Source organism: Chiloscyllium plagiosum, unplaced genomic scaffold, assembly GCF_037043375.1.
Source record: "Chiloscyllium plagiosum isolate Xiang-an unplaced genomic scaffold, Cpla_swu_hap1 HiC_scaffold_9, whole genome shotgun sequence".
Classification (NCBI taxonomy): Eukaryota; Metazoa; Chordata; class Chondrichthyes; order Orectolobiformes; family Hemiscylliidae; genus Chiloscyllium; species Chiloscyllium plagiosum.
Genome location: NW_028270147.1, coordinates 78,161,287 through 78,182,038, shown reverse-complemented (window position 1 = coordinate 78,182,038; position 20,752 = coordinate 78,161,287). Strand labels below are relative to the sequence as shown.

Here is a 20,752-nt window from a genome sequence, read left to right as displayed (position 1 = left end):
ACGGATTGAAGTAATTCCATAAGGTTCTGCTGAAGATGGGTATGAAATGTTTCCTGATTTCAAGGGCAGCTGGTCGAATTTCCGATTTGCTGTTTATCAGGAGCAACGTTCTTTAGAATTTCGGTGCCTAGTGTTTCAGCTATTGTATGAGATGTGAGGGTGCAGTTTGGTTTTAATATTTTTCATTTCAAATCCTATGCAAGATGCCTCAATGGTATTGAAATGCGAGAATCTCACTGTGGAGTTCCTGCTGAAATTGTATTTTGTTTAAGTTATTCTCAGTTAACTGTTTTAATTTATTAAACCGGTGAATTGCTTTCAAACGTTGGCTGCTGCTCTGACATAATTAAGCTGTTTTTGTGCAGGTTGATAAAGCAGCTATTTGCATATGATTGTTCCTTAAAAAAACACTTATAGTACACGGCTTCCCCTTTTGTATTTCATTAGATTGTTGACATGAGCCTTCTGCATCATTTTACATTTGGAAGAAAGCAGCAACAAATTCACAGCTAAGAGTGACGTGTTACTATAGATGAAAGAAGTTCTATTTTTGTTGTCAAAACCTTTCACATATTGATTCTTAATATTATTTTAATAACAATATAACCTTATGTAATAGGAAGGAACGTATACAATATTCATATTCAGGGCAGCATGGTGGCTCAGTGGTTAGCAAGAGTTTCCTGGACACGGGTTTGATTCCATGCCCGACTATTTGCCTGCATGAAGTTTGAATATTCTCCCTATGTCTGTGTGGGTTTCCTCTGGGTGCTTCAGTTCCTCTCAGAGGTCAACAACGTGCAGGTTAGGTGGATTAGCCACGCTACATTGCCCATAGTGTCCGGGGATGTACAGGCTGGGTGGATTTGCCATGGGAAATGCAGGGTTACAGGGATGGGTTGGGTCTGGGTGGGATGTTCTTCAGAGGTTCAGTATAGACTTGATGGGCTGAGTTGCCTGCTTCCACACTTTAGGGATTCTATGATCCAAAAAAGTTGTGTGTTCACAGTTTTTATTGTTATCAAGTAAGTTCGACTGTTTGGTTTCCATGCAAGGGAACACAAATACTAAAAACTGGACAAGAGTATGTGTATTGAAGGCTAAATCCATTCTAAGTAATTGTGGATAAACTGGAAGGTTGCCAAGAAGGATCTTTTCTCAGTCTTTCTGTAGCTAACCAACCCAAACATTGATATTTTAAAATGTTAAATTAGCTCTGTGTTCATACGTGATTGCACCAAATATGATATTGAACAAACTGGATTTGTAATTCAATTTACTACTGTCTAATGGTCTACTGACCAACTTTCACTTTTCTCTTAGCTTCTGCGTATTTTTTGCTTTCACGAAACATCAATCACTCTCAAACTGCCTTGGAGTCGCCAGCACATTTCCTTCCAGACTACTTCATATGGCACATATGACATATAACATTAGCAATGTAATAGCAAAATGCTTTTTTAGGGAGCTTTATTGCTGTGAGGATATGGATCCATTCACACCAGTTGATCTTCTAGGAATATTGCTACACAGTGGTTTTTCCTAAGGCATAGAGTCAGAGAACCATTGAGTCACAGAAGGAGGCCATTTGTTTCATTGTGTCTACACTGGCTCTCTGCAGAGCAATCCAGTCAGCTCCAATCACCCACTCTATCCCGATAGCCCTGCAGGTACTTCAAGAACTCATCCAATTTTCTTGTGAAATAATTAATCATCTCTGTTTCCACCACCCTTGGAGGCAATGAGTTAGCTCATTTTTACTTGACACATAAAAAAGTTGTTTTTCTTGGCATCTGCACCACTTGCTCCAAGATCTGGGTACCCTGATCCTTCTACTACTAGCCTTTCTTTCGCTAAACCTGTAATAATCTTGTAAACTATTAAATCCCCACTCAATGTCTTTTGGTTTAAGCAGAACAACACAGCTTCAAAACAAAAACACTATCTCTGCAGCTATATTTCCTTATTGTTTGCAACAATTCTGGCAAATCTGCTCTTCATCCTCTCAAGGACATGAAACTCCGTCCTTAAGTATGGCAACCAGAACTGAATGCAATATTCTATCTGTAGCTGAACTAGATATTTATAAAGGTTCAGCATCAATTCCATGTTTTGTGCTCTCTATGACTCTACTCAATACCTTTATTTATGAAGATCAAAGTCCCAGATGTCCCTGCACACTTTTTAAAGCTAACTTCTTAATGGGATTATGGTCGGTATGGAATGGTTGGACCAAATAGTCTGTTTCCATGCCGTATGACTATAATTTTATATTCCCAAAATGGAAGACCTTATGTTTCTTTGCATTAAGTTCCATTTGCCATTTCTTTGCCTATTGTTCAAGCCTACCTATATCCTAATTTGTATCATCCTCACTGTCAGTCGACATAATTTGGTACCATTTTGAACTTTTGAACAAATTTTGAACTTTTACATTGCATTCCAAAATTATGAAAAAAAAGACTTATAATCCTAGGAGTAAACTTTGAGGAATGGAACTGTAAAAGCATCTTCTATTTTGCAAAGCAATCGCATAACATGATTCTCTGATTTGCTTTCAGCCACATTTTTCTGTTCTGTAATCCTCCATGCCCCTCAGTTTTCTTAACCAGCCCTTTGTGTGGCACTTTGTCAAATGCTTTCTTAAAATCCACCAAGTCAGCATCCATTGTGCTCTCTTCATCAACCACAACCATTACAACATTATAAACCTCAATTAGTTACATATGATCAATGCATGACTAATGGAGCAATGGCCTTTATTGTACAAAAACTACTTATTTCCAAGCCTGACAATACACAATGATTGGGAATAATCTCATTTCTATCATGATTGTTATCCTTTTCTGCATTTCATAGCATCAACAAGCACTAACATTTGAAATTTAATACAATTATCTGCTGGCCAGCGCACAGAATGCCTGACCAAATTTCACAGCCAGGACATAAACATTAGTGCTGCAAAAGCAAGTATTGCAAAATTGCACACAAAAGTAAAAAGCAACCATTAAATCTAATAGCTGTCAAGGTGTCATTCTCTGGATAGAATATGGTATATATGTACATAGTAGAGTTATTAGCAGCCATGAATTACACAAGTACACACACTCTCCCTACATTATAATTAGGCACAAACAATATGAAGTGAACACAAAAAGCTAATTATTTAATTGGCATCCAAAAGTTATTCAGATTTGTAGCCCAATCCAGTTCAATGTAAAATGTTTGTTTCGCCTGGCTATCTGCCTTTGTATCATTAGATTAATAAGATCTTGTGCCTCTCCACAAAAGCACACATCAATGGATCATGTACAAGCAATCTTAATCTGGAAACATCTCAGTACAAAGAGAGATATATTACTGAAAGAAGATTCCCCATATATAGGAAACGAGAGTCCACGGTAAGCAAAACAAAAAAAACCTGCAACATTAAATATGAGAAAGAAAACATAAAATGCTGCAAACATGTTGAATTTGGACAGTCCTGCTACACCTGGTTGAGGGTGGCAGTTAACAATTAAATAACCTGCTGAAGGGGATGGTGGCTTCACAAATATTCCTATTCTCAAACATTGAGGGTGGGGGGAGCAAATGAGAAAGTTAAGCTGGAGTGCGTTTTTCAACAACGTGATGGTTGCGTTCTTGTACAACCCTGTGTTATAGAAAAATCACGCTTTGGAAACAACGCTTAAAGTGTTGGCGATGTAATCGCGTTACAGCCAACAGACATTTTAAAAGTTTGCGCTTTAGAAGCAGCGTCTCCAATTCATCAATCGCGTTACAGTGAATTTGCGTTAATGAAACATGCGTTATAGCAGAACGACCTGCCTCCGCATTCATCTTCAGCCAGCAGTGTTATACAGATGATTCATCTTGGCATCCACCAGAGGTCCTCAGAATCAAAAACACCTTGCTTCAGCCAATTCAACTTGTTTCTTGTAAAATCAGGAAATGGCTGAAGACAATGGATCCTGCAAAAGCTATGGAAGCTGACAACATTCTGGCAAAGACTTGTTCTGGAGACCTTTGTGCTGCATTTCCATCTAAGCTGTTCCAGTACAGCTACAACACTCACATTCATCTGACAATGTGAAAAACTGCCCAGTTTTGTCCTGTACACAAAATTCAGGATAAATCCCAACCAATTACCATGCTATCTGTCTACTCTTGATCATCAGTAAAGTGATGGAAGGTGTCATCAAAACTGCTATCAATCTGCATCAACTCAATAATAATTTGCTTGCTAATGCTCAGTTTACATCCTACCAGGCTTCCTCAGCTCCTGACCTCACAGCAACATTGGTTCAAACATGGATGAAAGAGCTGGATTTCAAAGGTGAGGGTGAATGCCTTTGACTTCAAGGCTGTATTTGGCAGAGTTTGGCATCAAGCAGCTGTTGCAAAGGTATAGTCAATGGGAACTAGGGGAAACTTCCTGCAAGTTGGAGTCATACCTCGCACAAAGGAACTTAGGTTTTGGAGGTCAGCCATCTCAGCCACAGGACATCATTGTAGGAGTTTCTCAGAGTAGACTGCTGGACCTAATCATCTTCATCATTGACTTTCCTCCATCATAAAGTCAGAGTGACTCACTTTTGATTACACAATGTTCAGCACTATTTGTGACTTCTTAGTTACTGATGCAGTCATGTATTTTTGAACCAGACAACATTCAGATTTGGGCTAATGAACAGCAAGTAACATTTGTGCCACCCAAGTCCCAGGCAATGACCATCTCCAACAGGTGAGAATCCAGCCATCACTCCTTGACATTCAATACTCAACCATGGTTAGATCCCATATTTTCTGGAGGTTACCATTAACCAGAAATTAAACTGAGACGGTCATATAAATACTTTGGCCACAAGACTCGATCAGAAGCTTGGAATTCTGGGGCAAGTAACTCTCTTAACTCCTCAAAGCCTGACCCAAAAAGTAAAGGCTATATGTAATTTGACTGCTACAGGCAATGTACAGCCAGCAGGAAGGAGTAGTTTGCAGGTCAAGAAATAAGGAGCTAAAGAGGTTCCCAATCATCCAGAGAGGCATAATCTACTTACAAAACTATTGGTAATTCACTGTTGGCCTGTAAACCCACTGTATAGATATGTATACCTGCAAGTCAGACCTGTGTCACCAACATTATGTCTTTTATCCTCACCAATTCTAGCTTGACATCTACAAGTTCACCAGTCTTGCACTGATGAAGGCCACATGATAATTTTGTTTTTCTTTACTGGTGCTTAATTTGCTACTGAGAAACTACAAATGATTCTGAATGCTTGGGCCTTATGTTAATTTTTAGTCAATGTGTTGATGTGAAGTATTAATTTGTAGGCTACATTCTCTTTGAAATGCATATTCAATCGGGATATTTCTGGAATCCAAATTCAATAAACAAAATAGAAGCTGGCACTTAGAAGCAAACGGTGGAAGTTAATGTACCCCCAGTGCCCCCCATTGTGCATTGTGTGACTGGGGGGCATTTAATCAGGTCGAAGAGTGGCAGGTAGGGACACCATGGCCTTCCCAACTTTGCCTGAATTAGGTCCGTGACTGGCAGAGGGAGCACAGATAGAGCCCTTTCTTAGCTGTCAGTTGAGATTTTTAAAGAGGACACTAATACTGATCTGGGTTACAGCAAGGTATCACCAAGATAGAATACCACAAGTATGCCATGGTATGTTGACTTCTGTTTGTGCTCTCCTGGGAGGAGGTGAAGAAAGCACCCCTGTGGCACTCTAGAATATTGCACAGAGACTGAACTTTCAAATGGATTAACACAGACTCTAAACAAACTCAAAATGTTGCTCTTCTGTTCAAGTTTCTTTGAAGTTCAGAAATGTTATTCAGCTATCTCAGGAGAGATTCAATAATTATGCCAACAGAGATTTTGAAGTTGTCACTGAAACTACATTCAAAGATTAAAAACAACTAAAGGAAAATAAATAATTGCATTATATTCCTGCTTCTTCAAAACACTTGATTAGAAACATAAGAAAATGATTTATTTGCATGAAATGAACAAATTTAACAAACATAAGGGACATTTTTGTACTTCTTCAAACTGTATTTAAAACACTTTCAATTAAGAGTGAGTTTATAAATTAGTTAATGCACATACCTCTGATGTTGTGAGTTTTTGTGATTCTGTGCGATAAATACCAATAGGAATGTCCCCTGATGAGGAGCAAAGCTTTTGGTAAAGCCGGCCATATGTTCTGATCCATAGGTCATCCTCTGTGATTTTCATCTGTAAGAGTGTAAGAGATGAGACTGTTCAGCAAACATGGCCATGACATCAAGTTTATAGACTTTGCTGCACTTGTCCCATTGTATTGATTTGTCTGAGTTTAATTACAGTCAAGAATGTGGTTCTGGAAAAGCACAGCAGGCCAGGCAGCATCCAAGAAGCAGGAGGATTCCTGTTGAAGGGCTTATGCCTGAAACATCGATTCTCCTGCTCCGCGGATGCTGCCTGAACTGCTGTGCTTTTCCAGCATCTCACTGCTGACTCTGATTTCCAGCATCTGTAGTCCTCACTTTCTCTGAGTTTAATTACAGACAATGATGGTTTCAGCAGAACCAGAAACTAGGTTAAGGTAAATTAATACATTACCATAATTCAATCACTACACCAATTCAAACTTGAATCTGATTATGCCTTCTACTTCCGCACAGTCAAGAGAGGCATTTTTAGACACGATAATTAAAGACAAACAAGTAGAAGCTTTCCTCCATATTATTTGACCATTCCTAATAAAGTCCTTGACTCTTCTCCAGAGGGTATCTTGGATTTAGTGTCAGCATTGTGTGAATAATGTACAAATGCACAGTAGTTGACAGGCCAGGAACAACTTTCAACTGGACAACTGTGTTTTTTTCTAATAAAATTTGCATGCGTTATTTCATAGCCCTGCAGGAGCTGGTGTAAGGGCTCACTGCACTTTATTGCTGTTGTTCCAGCCCTGGATTTCTCTCTTCATTTTTCCGAAGGCTCACACCGCAGTAATTGCAAAAAGAATAAAGATGGACAAATGTGCCATTTGCTGTAATGCGTCTTTCAGAGATTCAAGATGATTAGCAGACAGACTGACAGATCATCAACCAAATAACTATGATTAGCAACCCAGCTGTTAACTGCTAAGCAGCGCATGTATCTCTAGCCATCTCAATCAGCTGCCAGAGTGTATGTGAAGCTAACCATGCTGAGTTTCATCCTGAGGCAGTTCACCCCAGGTATTTGCTTTGATAAAGGGAGCTATTTCAACAAACTTGCAGCAGTGTCTTAACTTTCCAAAGTGTAACAAAACTAAGCAGTTTGATCAGGCTGATGTGGAACAATTTTGTACTAGTTTTAGACCTTACACTTCATCCAGTTTGTATTTAAGTCATTCCAGAGGAGGAGCTAGTGACGTTTGCTATGGGTTTCCAAGAGTATATTTTTTGTTTCCATTGGGCATTCAGTCTTTCCTCAATTTCTTCAAGAGAATGATGCAAAAATGAGGAGAAGGTCTTGGGAGGTTGACTTTCTAAATGAATTTCTGGACCCAAGTTGGATGGGGCCAAGTAAAGCACGGGCATGGTGATCGACTGGGACAACAAAGTGTCTCCAGAGCATGAGATGTGAGAGATTTTAATTTTCTAATGAACAAATGCTGATTTTGACTCCTGCCTGAAGTAGGTAGGAATCCTGTCATGGGCTGTGGGCAGGAAGTGAACTGGTGAGGGTACGATTGCAGTATTAGACCAGGTGATCACAGAAAAGTAAATAGAAGTCAATGGTGGGGAATGGAAAAATCTGAGAGAATTGGAGACTGGAGCGGTGAATGGTGTAAGGTGGAGAGGGTGCTATGAAAGCAAGGACAGAGAGGTACATGGTTTCCTCAATGAGAGAGTAAGAATGGCGTTTCAGAATTTCTTGGCCCGCAAGAAACTGGTAAAATTCAAAGTTACAAGGTTTCACGTGAGAAGGATGCAGGCAAGTTTGATACTACAGACCAGTATTTCAAGTCTGAGGAAACGTTTGGGAGTTGGGACTAAACCTGACATCACGATGCTGCCTTCATTGAAAACCACTATAGGCAAGTTCTTCCAGGGATTTATGGGCCCTTAAGGCAGGACCTGCCACCCAAGGCAGGAATAGGAATGGGGTGAGTCAACAGCGGGCTGATTAAAAACACCAACCTCTGCATCTCAAAGGCCTAATCTCCCAATGCTCCTGAGACACTCAGCAGCTTTGTTATACACAACCGATACCTACTTTAAGTACCCCTACCTCATCCAAACCTCATACCTCCTCTGTCCCTCAACTCTTAACCCTGACTCCATGATCTGCAGCCGCTCATTTTACTCACTGCAAATAAACAAGCTTTTCTGAGCAGCTTCTAACAATGTGAAGTATGGAGAAAATGATTAAGCAGTTAAATTGCAGCTTGGAGCTGTAAAACCTCCTGAATAAACACCTACCCTAGCAGATGGTCAGACTGTATACATCAATGCAATTGGAAAAATGATACAGTTCCACCTAGTTAACATGCTAAACTTTTCAACAGTTTGAAATGCACTCTATATCACTCTATTGATTAAACAGACCCTTCTAATTCATTTAAAGACATTCGGAGTTTTACAATGTGGATCTTTTACTTGTCATTTTGCAGAATGAACAGTCTGTCAGACACATGGAGCTGAATTTTCCATTTGTTTGACCAAATGTTTTTGATTGAGATTCACAGCAGTCAGTCTAATGTCTGGCTTTTCACACAAATTCTTCTGATCTTTCAGTTATCAATTATGCAACCAGCTACCTCCCATGGACAGGCTGGCTACCACCACGGAAAGCCAGATGCAGCTCACTTAGTGCCTACCGGATACGCCCAAGACAGACCTGCACTCAATCACTGCAGCCATAGGTACACCTCATCAAGAACATGGGAGAGGGTGGTGAGGAATCTCGACCTCACTCCAAATGCCTCTTCCTCTAATGGAGGCAGAGTGGTGCAAGCAGGCATCCATGGAGAAAAAGTGCCATATACAGGACACTGTCAGCAGATCTAGTCCACCTAGGCCCTAAAAGCCCCAGAAACAACCAGCCACGTCTTCCAGTCCAACAGGGCCAACAGCAGAATGGACTCCCTCCATCCCAGCTATAGGATATAGTGGGCAGCAGAGGAAGAAGGCAGTATACTCAGGGCTCATAGATGGCATGGCTGACAAATTATTGGAAAGTTCTTATACTTTTGTAAATATATATATACTTGCTTTCTTAAACAATCTCTTGTCATCTCTTTGTCACTGTTGGAGCGGGTGAAGTCTCATATATTTGACACATGAGCAGCCTCCTCAGACATCCCAAAGCTGAAAGAAGTTGCAATGTGTTTCTCACCTCTCACAAGCAACCAACTCCTTCACTGCAAATATTATCATGAGATGAAACAAATCATTTAACAGTCAGTTGCACTTGGATGTGGACATCACTGAAGCGACAAGCAAAGATTGTAATACAAACCATTCAAATGGATGCCAATCTTGTCAGTGAGAGCAGGGAACCAGGAATGATTTCACACATCTCTGGAAGCAAAGGTCTACACTATGTATCAGCTTTTCGAGGAAGTGTACTGCCACCTGGAGGAGGGTGATGGGCATTGGGCAGACCATTTGCCTGCTCTCCCTCATAGTGCAGTGGTCTGCCAAAGAGAAGCTGTACAGAGTGCTGCCTCTCCTGGGTTAAACACTGTTCTTCAGGATGTCCAAGCACTTCAGCAAAATTTAGCAGTCTTTATGACCTGCCCTAATGTGAAGGCTAACTGGGTGACAGAGAAGCAACACAGATTTACTCCCAACCTGCTATTACAAATGACTTTGCTACACAACACCCAGGTATAATGTAGTGATTGAAGCCCTAAACGCCACCTACCCTTAGCATGTTAGTGCCCTGGCTCTCTTCAGTAGTGCTTTCTCCTTATCAATAAATAGGGGACCTAGAAAGTGTAGATACTTGTAAGTGAGATTATTCAAAGATTCAAGATCCACCAGCCTCAGAGGAATGTCATAACATTTCTGAACAGGTTAGATTAGATTAGATTACTTACAGCATGGAAACAGGCCCTTCGGCCCAACAAGTCCACACCGACCCGCCGAAGCGCACCCACCCAGACCCCTTCCCCTACATTTACCCCTGCACCTAACACTACGGACAATTTAGCATGGCCAATTCACGTAACCTGCACATTTTTGGACTGTGGGAGGAAACCGGAGCACCCGGAGGAAACCCACGCAGACATGGGGAGAATGTGCAAACTCCACACAGTCAGTCGTCTGAGGCAGGAACTGAACCTGGGTCTCTGGCGCTGTGACGCAGCAGTGCTAACCACTGTGCCACCGTGCCACCTACAGGTTGGTTAAAAGTACCTACAAATCGGATGGATTCAAGTAACTTATTCAGCACCAGAAAGGTTCTAGCACTGAAAAGTAATCAGGTCCACATGCATTTTGGATTGACCAAGGCTTGCTTGCCATAAAACAAACAAATGAAAATAAGTTCCAATCCAGCTCATTCATGTCTGAAGAGTCTTGGTGAATTTCTACAGTACACCTTGTGGATGGAACACAGTGCTTCCACTGCCAGGAGGGAGTGGAGAGAGTAAATGCTGGTGGATTTGGTGGTCGTCTGGTGATGCCCATTTGGGTGGCTGAAGGTGGAAGACGAGGGTGGCCATGGAGCATGCAGGGAACATGTGAGGATGACAGAATTACCTGAAGACTTGTACATATGAACCTGGAGCAGTAGCTGGCCATTCAGCCCCTTGTGCCTGCTCTGCCGTTCAATAAAATCAAGATGGATCTGATTGTAACTGCAAATCCACATTCCTGCCGAACCCTGCTCATTTTTCATCCCCTTGCTCAACAACTATCTGTCCAGCTCTGCCTCAAGGACTCCGCTTCCATCACCTTTTAAGAAAGGATTCCAAAACCTCACAAGCCTCTCAGTGAAAAAAAAACTTCATCTAATCTCTTTTTCAATGGGTGACCCCTGATTTTCAAACAGTGACCCCAGGTTTTTTGCTTCCTTCATAAAAGCAAACATCCTTTCCACATCTACTCTGTCAAGCTCTTCAGGATTTTTTTTGTGCCAATCAAGCCAGTTCTTGTTCTCCGAAACTCCAGCAGAGGAAACCTTCTCTGAACCGCCTCCAATACATTCACATCCTTTCTGAAATAAGGTGACCAATAGTGCACATTGTACTCCAGATGCAGTCTCAGCAATGCCCTGAACAACTGAAGAATAAACTCCCTACTTTTATATTCAATTCTCCTTGCAATCCTCCTTGGAGTGGCATGGTGGCTCAGTAGTTAGCACTGCTGCCTCACAGCGGCAGAGACCCGGGTTTGATTCCGGCCTTGGGCGACTATCTGTGTGGAGTTTGCACATTCTCCCCGTGTCTGCATGGGTTTCCTCCCACAGTCCAAAGATGTGCAGGTCAGATGAATTGGCCGTTCTAAATTGCCCATAGTGTTAGATGCATTAGTCAGAGGGAAATGGACCAGGGTGGGTTACTCTTTGGAGGGTCAGTGTGGACTGGTTGGGTCAAAGGGCTGGTTTTCACACAGTAGGGAACCTGACCAATAAATAACAGCTCACTATCAGCTTTCCTGACCACATGCTGAGCCACCATGTTAACCTTTTGCAATTAATGCTATGTTACGTTGAGGTTGTACAGGACTCTTCTGGAGCACTGTGCGCAGTTTTGGTCACCCTATTTTTAAGTTTAAGAGAGTTCAGAAAACATTTACCAGGGTATTGCTGGGAGTGGAGGGTTTGCGTTACAAAGAGAGGCTGGACAGGCTGGTATTTTTTCACTGGAGAATAGGAGGTTGAAAGGTGACCATATAGAGGTTTATAAAGTCCTGAAAGATATGGATTTGGTGAATGATAGGTGTCTTCTCCATAGGGTGGGAGATTTCAAGATCAGGGTGGGGGTGGGGGTGGGGGGGGGCATATTTTTAAGGTGAGAGACGGAAAGTTTTAAAAGAAGACATGAAGGGCCTTTTCTTTTTTTTAAAAAAAAAGTGATTTGTGTGTGGAATGAGCTTTCAGAGGAAGTGGTGGGAGCAGTAGAGTTACAATGTTGAGTGGACATTTGCTTGGAGGGAGCTGGGTCAATCACAGGTAGGTGGGACTCGCTTAGTTTGGGATTATGGTCGGCATGGGCTGGTTGTTCCATGCTGTATGTATCTATGCGTCAACGCACGAGGACACCTGGTTCTCTCTGCATTTCAGAGCTCTACAATCCTCTATTCTTCCAGCCAAGATCACCTTCATATCTTCTGACATTACACTCTCTTTGCCCACTCATTTTAACTTATCAGTACCTTTTTGTAGCCTCCTTATATTCACTTCACAACATACTTTCCAATCTACATTTGTGCTGTCAGCAAACTTGGCAGCCATGCCTTCCATCCCTTCATCTGAGTCACGAATATAAATACTGGTGAGGTTGTAGCACTGATTTTTATGGAACACCACTCACTACATCCTGCCAGCCTGAGAAAGACCAACTCATGCCTACTCTCTGCTGCCTGTTAGCCGGTCACTCCTGTATCCCGGAAAAGCAAGCAGCAAGAGCATGTCACCAGGTAACTGCTTGAACTTTTATTTTGGTGAAGTGGAATGCCTAGTTCCTCAGGAAGGGGATAAGAATTGGAAACTGTGTGGAAATGAGACGGGTTTAGCTCTGATGGCAAGCTGTCAAATGCATGAAAAAGGCTTCTCATTTCCCATTTTTTTAACTGTTTTTCATGCCCTCCTGGGGTGACCTATTTAAGAAAGGCCTTGTTGAATGTGCACCGTCAGTAAATCTCACACAGACAGGAAGGAAAGGTCACATCCAGTGCCAGGCATGGCCCAAGTGAGTCTATAGTTCTGGGAATTTGGGGGAATCATGGGAATTCAGTGCAGAGGGGAAGAGGTGCTTTTTGCTTGGTCCATAACAAAACAGGATAAATTGAAGCCCAGGATCAGGGGCCGAGAGCAAAAGAGTGACATCATAGGCAAACAGTAAATTCATTGGTTGCTGATCGCTACTGAACTGACTATCCATTATAGGTTACTTTCAGATCGAAGATAAATAGAAGGAAATATTTACAGGTTACAAACTAAAAGACCAGTGGGAACATTTTAAAAATCAAATTAAGAACTAAGCAATTATAATAGGGATGTTGGGCAATGTATTGGAACTGCAATGATGTGGGAGCTGATGGACCCCATTTTGATTCGTAGTGATCACACTTGTAACAAGTGTTGGTTGCTTGAGGAACTCCAGCTCAGAGTTGATAAGCTAGAGCCTGAGCATCGAACACTGCGACACATCAGGAAGGGGTAAGAGTTACCATGGACAGTGCATTTCATTGAAACTTACAGAATACTGAGAGGCCTGGATAGAGTGGACGTGGAGGAAATGTTTCCACTAGTATGAGAGTCTACGACCCGAGGGCACAGCCTCAGAGTGAAGTGACAACCCTTTACAGCTGGGACGGGGAGGACTTTCTTCAGCCAGAGGGTGGTTAATCTGTGGAACCCATTGCTGCAGAAAGCCGTGGAGGCCAAGTCATTGAGTGTACTTAATAGGTAGGTTCTGGATTAGTGAGGGATTCACACAGGTTATCGGGGGAAGGCAGGAGAACAGGGTTGAAAAACACATCAGTCATGATGAAATGGCAAAGCAGGCTCAATAGACAAATTGCCTAATTTTGCTCCTATATCCGATATTCAACAGAAAACTCAGCCCAGATCCTACATCCTTCAATCGCAAGACTCCCACAACTCATTCTATTGAACACAGTTATAACTCATACTGCAGCATTTAATCATGAACTGTAAAGGAGACAAATAAAACATCTTACTTATTTTTAGACACTTTGAGCTGACAATCCATGGTTCGCACCCCTGTGCAATCTCTACGTGGAGAACATAACAGCGGCTAAGCTGGCCGCTTTCATGGAAATTTTAAAAAGTAACTTGTCTGGTGTGGGATCTCAATATCCTCACAGAGCTGTCAGTTCCATGCTCAATTGATAAAGGGTGTGTGTTGCAGGGCTCCTCCCCTCCACTGCACTCAAGGCTTTGCCCTTCTGTTGTCCAGTTTGGCAGCCATTTCAGTCTTATGACCATTTGGTCCTGATCTGGGCCAGAAAATCTGGCAATCTGTGTCCAGGCCTGTGGTTAAAATAGGGTTTGTATTCCTACAAATTAATTTGGACCTTGCCATCTATATTGGACTCCTACTCTTGGGTGCTGGGTGGAACTATTGTGCTCGATTTCACGGTAATTATAAGCAGTAATGCATCTGGAAAATGGCTTGCATGGTCTCTTCTCACTGAGCAAGCCAATTCAAATTTCCTCTCTCTTATGTGACCCAATAGGATTTGTGCAATAAAGAAAATGTATTTCTCCCAAAGATTTTGTTTTGGATAATCAGCTGTTTTTAACATAAAAATGGAATCAAATTATTCCCTCATCCTTTTGTGGGGAACTATCACCCTCGTGAAAACATGGAGAAATCACAGAGACACTTATTCGGAGATATTAAACAGTTTTGAAGCCTGCTGTAAATGAGATTCAATTTCAGCCACAGCTAACATGACGTTTAAAAGAATCCTGTGTTAAAGGAGTCGATAGTAGTCATGATTTGGAGATGCCGGTGTTGGACTGGGGTGTACAAAGGTAAATATCACACAACACCAGGTTATAGTCCAACAGGTTTAATTGGAAGCACACTAGCTTTCGGAGCGACGCTCCTTCATCAGGTGATAGTCTATCAGACAATCACCTGATGAAGGAGCGACGCTCCGAAAGCTAGTGTGCTTCCAGTTAAACCTGTTGGACTATAACCTGGTGTTGTGTGATTTTTAACTGTGTTAAAGGAGGTTGCATGGATAAAGCAGACCTTACCAAAACTAGGAGAGGCAACTGCAAGTATCTAAAGTTTAGATATTACAGGCATGAATTTCAAAACGTTCTGATAGTATTGCACACAAAGTGAAAAGTTGATGAAAGCCATGTGATGTGCAGACTCTTAATGCATACAATGAACTGTAAAACTGTTAAACCAAGATCTTTAACCATTAATATTTGACAAGAAATATAATGCTAAAGGAGCCAGATGGCTTTTAATTGCCTACACACTAAAGGCACTTTTGAAATGGATTTCCTGTTACGAGAAAAATCCATTATGACACTAATTTAATTGACAACTTATTAACATCTTCCTAAAAGAGGCTATTTGTTGAAATGTGTCAAGAACGAAAACATAAATAAGTCTCATGTAGCAAAATGGATGTCTGTCCACAGATACAAATGTGTATTTATATTTCAAACTAAGACTGTTGGCATGTGATCTCGCTGCTGTCGCTGTGAACACCTTTCATTATTGAGGAGGGTAAGTGATGAGTTCCAGCAGTATTGTAGGAATAGTGAAGAATTGGCAATGACAATATCACCCGTCTAACACTCTTTATGTAGCACATGTATTTTATCAAATACAGTACAACCTTGATTATCCGAACATCAATTATCCAAATTTCAGATTATCTGATCAAGCTCTCAACGTCCCGTAAAAACGGCATTAGGCAACTCAGCATTGTTACCAGCTAAACGGCATTATAGTGTGCATTGCCAGATAACCGAAGTATGTTCGTTAACCGGAACTCAAATTACCGCTTGTTTACGATCAGATCAGTTATCCAAACGATCAATTATCTGAACAAAATACTCCCCGCCTGTCTCATTCGGATAATCAAGGTTGTTTTGTCCCTACAAATAAACACTAACTCGAAATCATGCTTTTCAAATTGCTATTACAGGTTACTCTTGCTGAACAGTCTATGCTCCAATCATATGTCAGCTTGTCACAGCTAACCAATAATATTAAAAGTCGAACATTAAATTCACATGCCAGAACTCCAGCATTCAATTTAGCTTTCATCTGATTCGTTGCTGTGGAACAGAACAAGCTCTGGATTTGAATCCAGAGTATTGGCACAGCTCTAAACAATATAAAGTTTTGCAATAAACAATTGCTGTTGCAAAGAGTTTCAGGGTAATTTAGCAATTAAATATTAGACCTTCACTGCTTAGGAAGGTTAGTATCTGCAAAACAAAATGGTGCAAGCTAGAAGAGGGCTTCAGCTCATTCCCTGTCTTGGCTGAACTGGTTGTTTCCCGTTAAGACAGCAGTTATCTACCACAATGGTACAGAGGGATAATTGGGTAAAGTTCCTACTCAGGCCATCTTCCATTTTATATGGAGATCAAAGATGGCCAGGGTCCGAAGGGACTTGATGTACAAAGATCTAGACAACGAGGGAAAAACACACCCAATGCCACCCTCACCCTGATGGCCACTTTTGTGTGTGGCTGCATCAAGCTGTGCGTGGATCCCCGGTACGCAAACACAAAGTGTCACTAGGTACTGAGGTTCTACCTGTCCCCGGTGTTGCGAAGGATGGGCCTGGCCTCGCTGCCGCGGAATGCTCCAAGTAGTTGGACCGTTCCATATGACCTGTCCTTCGTGGAGAAATTTATGAAGAAAAACACCTTTGACCACAAGTCCATCAGGAAGTGGTGAGCACGTGATGTCCTTGAGACCCTTCGGGAAAAGGAGAGGGCGGATCCTATCGAGTGGTTCCCTGGGCAGACTGTCAAAGTCATTTGGCAGAATGACTCATCGCCAGAACTTTCCAACAAGCACCAAGACATGGCTTGGCTGGTGGCGAGAAGGGCTCTGCCTGTGAGATCATTTATGTACGCCCGGACTCTCAGCCGCACCGCACGCTGCCCTCGAAGCGGGTGCGGAGGGGACGAGAGTGTCACACATCTCCTTCTGGAATGTGCCTATACAAAGGAAGTCTGGAGAGGAATGCAGTGGTGTTTGTCGAGGTTCGTCCTGAGCAGTGCCGTGATGCGGGACTCCGTGCTCTACGGCCTGTTCCCCGGGACGCACACCGAGACGTACATCAACTGTGACTGGAGGATCATCAACTCGGTGAAAGATGCTCTTTGGTCTGTCCGAAACCTGTTGATTTTCCAGCTGAAGGAGCTGACCCCAACTGAGTGTTGTGGACTGGTACATTCCAAGGTCCAGGACGACGTGTTGAGGGACACGCTGAAGCTTAGGGCAGCTGCTGCCAAGGCACGGTGAGGAAAGACCACCGTGTAATATCTGCCTGCCAAAGCACAGGGGGCCCACGTAGTAAGTGGGCTGCACTGAAGCCTCAGCTAAATATATGGATAGTAAACATACAGACCTGTATATACGAACAATTACTCGATCTCTGTATGCAAAGAAATGGAATGTTTACATATGTATGGCATGACCAATTGTACAGATCATCAAGCTATTTTATGAATAAAGTATATTTTTGAAATAATAAAAAAATAATTGGGTAGAGTTCCTGACTTTAAGTATTCGTATTGACACAGTACAACGGCATGGTTAGGCATAGTCCTGATTGAGCAGCCTGCAGACATTCATAGTTGGAGGTTCAATGTCACCCTTAGTTGAGCAACAGAACGTGTTCACTCCTTGTGAAACTGTACCTCATCATGTCGTCTTCAGAAAGAGAAAGAAAGTATTTGAAAAGAAAACAGCAGTCAAAATTAAAAACAGGCAATGCAATAACAACAAAATCTTCTTTATGCGCCACATGAAACAACATTGCATTCTTCAGCCCCAAGTGCATTATAAACACAGGAATAAGAATGGTTGGTACCAGTTCATCACCAACAATCTTGTGACAGCCATCTCATGAAGGCCTCATCTGCTCTTGCTGCTGCAAACTTAGTTCTTCTTTCATCATTACCAAGTGGGAATACAATGAAATTCACACTGAATTCTTTGCCTGTCATCCTGGGCAGAGCTTTCACAGGCCATTGGGGCTTGGCTTGGTAGAAGTCAGGGTCTGAAAGTCCAAGTTATCAGGTTGGGGTCATGATGTGATCCTGCCCTCTGCTGCATTTACCTGGGACGGTACGCAAGGCAAGTTGTTGAACACCCTTTGATCTGTTAGTTGAGTAACTAGGGGATCAATGAGTTAGTTACGAAGCCAGTTAGAACCTGTTTTAACTTAGTATCCAATATCTTCCAGACAGGGGCACCTTGTGTCTTCCATCAGTCAACCACTTGCTCAGATCATTGAGATGAGGACACAGTGAAAAGATCTTCTTCACTGAAGCTGAAGGTGCAGCAGAATTTAAGCCATTTACACAGAAAGAGCTCCAATCCTGGTCATTGACAGACTGCTGTTCAAAACACCTCCACCTCTCAAAGTGCTAGCACCAGCTGAGAAATGATTTACAACTTCCAGAATGGTATTTCACCTGGTCCAGTATTTCATTCCCCTCCAGCTGAATTCCTCTGCTACTGCAGGGCATGGGTTGCAGCTTATGTAACTGCATCTCCCATCTCTGTCAAGGGTCAAGGGTAGAGACCGTGTGACTGCCAAGAGCTCCTGCAGGAGCAAAAGCAGCAGTAGCACCACCTGCCTTCGCCAGCATCACCTGCCTCCAGGAGCATGCGTCTCAGAAGGTCAGAATGGAATGGATACTGAGACCCCGCAGAAAGAAGCCAAGGTCCCCAACACATGGTCTACAGGCAGAGGTTCAGCTCTCATGACATGTCTGAACACCAGTGCCTCAGACAGTCTGGGCCCTCATGGCTGACTATCTCCTTTGCAGCAGATTGGCACATGATCACCAGTGGTCAACAAGATGCCCGTCACTGCAGGTCAAACTCGCCCTCCACCCCCACCCCTGCCGAGGCATCTGCCAAGTTGGGTCTGAGTCATAAGGATGTACATCACAGAAACAACCCTTCAGTTCAACTCGTCTATGCTGACCAGATCTCCCAACCCAATCTAGTCCCACCTGCCAGCATCCGGCCCACATCCCTCCAAACCCTTCCAATTCATATACCCATCCAGATGCCTTTTAAATGTTGCAATTGTACCAGTCTCCAGCACTTCATCTGGCAGCTCATTTCATGGACGTACCACCCTCTGCATGAAAACGTTGCCCCTTGGATCTCTTTTATATCTTTTCCCTCTCACCTGAAATTTATGCCCTCCAGTTTTGGACTGTCCCACCCCAGGGAAAAGACTGTCTATTTATCATTTCCATGCCCCTTATGATTTTATAAACGTCTATAAGGTCACCCCTCAGCCTCAGTCGCTCCAGGGAAAACAGCCCCAGCCTGTTCAGCATCTCCCTGTAGCTCAGATCTTCCAACCCTGGAAACATCCTTGTAAATCTTTCCTTAACCCTTTCAAGTTTCGCAACATCTTTCAGTACAGCCGCAATGTGACCTCCCAACTCCTGTACTCAATACTCTGACCAATAAAGGAAAGCATACCAAACGTCTTCTTCACTATCCTATCTACCTGCAACTCCGCTTTCAAGGAGCTATGAACCTGCACTCCAAGGTCTCTTTGTTCAGCAACACTCCCTAGGACCTTACCATTAAGTGTATAAGTCCTGCTAAATTTGCTTTCCCAAAATGCAGCACCTCGCACTTATCTGAATTAAACTCCATCTGCCACTTCTCAGCCCATTGGCCCATCTGGTCCAGATCCTGTTGTAATCTGAGGTAACCCTCTTCGCTGTCCACTACACCTCTAATTTTGGTGTCATCCGCAAACTTACTAACTGTACCTCTTATGCTCGCATCCAAATCATTTATGTAAATGACAAAAAGTAAAAGGCCCAGTACTGATCCTTGTGGCACTCCACTGGTCACAGGCCTCCAGTCTGAAAAACAACCCTCCACCACAACCCTCTGTCTTCTACCTTTGAGCCAGTTCTGTATCCAAATGGCTAGTTCTCCCTGTATTCATGTAAATCTTTTCTGAACCCTTTCAAGTTTCACAACATCTTTCCGATCGGAAGGAGACCAGAATTGCATGCAATATTCCAACAGTGGCCTAACCAATGTCCTGTACAGCTGCAACATGATGTCCCAACTCCTGTACTCAATCCTCTGACCAATAAAGGAAAGCATACCAAACGCCTTCTTCACTATCCTATCTACCTGCAATTCCACTTTCAAGGAGCTATGAACCTGCACTCCAAGATCTCTTTGTTCAGCAACACTCTTTAGGACCTTACCATTATGTGTATAAGTCCTGCTAAGATTTGCTTTCCCAAAATGTAGCACCTCACATTTATCTAAGTTAAATTCTATCTGCCACTTCTCAGACTATTGGCCCATCTGATCAAGATCCTGTTGTAATCTGAGGTAACTCTCTTCGCTGTCCACTACACATCCAATTTTGGTGTCATCTGCAAACTTACTAATTATACCTCTTATGCTCACATCCAAATCATTTATATGAATTATGAAAGTAGTGGACCCAGCACCGATCCTTGTGGCACTCCACTGGTCACAGGCCTCCAGTCTGAAAAACACACCAACCAACCTCGGTCTTCTACCTTTGAGCCAGTTCTGTATCCAAATGGCTAGTTCTTCCTGTATTCTGGGAGATCTAACCTTGCTAACCAGTCTCCCATGTAGAACCTTGTCAAACGCCTTACTGAAGTCCATATAGATTACATCTACTGCTCTGCCCTCATCAATCTTCTTTGTTACTTCTTCAAAATACTCAATCAAGTTTGTGAGACATGATTTCCCATGCACAAAGCCATGTTCACTATCCCTAATCAGTCCTTGCCTTTCCAAATACAGGTACATCCTGCCCCTCA

At 42.6% G+C, this 20,752-nt stretch overlaps 1 protein-coding gene across 3 annotated transcripts in view; it reads right to left on the bottom strand.

Annotated features, from left to right (window-relative positions):
* The window catches only part of kcnt2a (potassium channel, subfamily T, member 2a), a 712,068-nt gene that overhangs the window by 165,507 nt on the left and 525,809 nt on the right, over nt 1-20,752 (bottom strand). For all 3 annotated transcript variants that reach the window (XM_087990852.1, XM_087990853.1, XM_087990854.1), the window contains one exon: nt 6,125-6,253. In XM_087990852.1, coding sequence (XP_087846978.1) covers nt 6,125-6,253 — 129 coding nt within the window. The remainder of the gene's footprint in view (nt 1-6,124; nt 6,254-20,752) is intronic.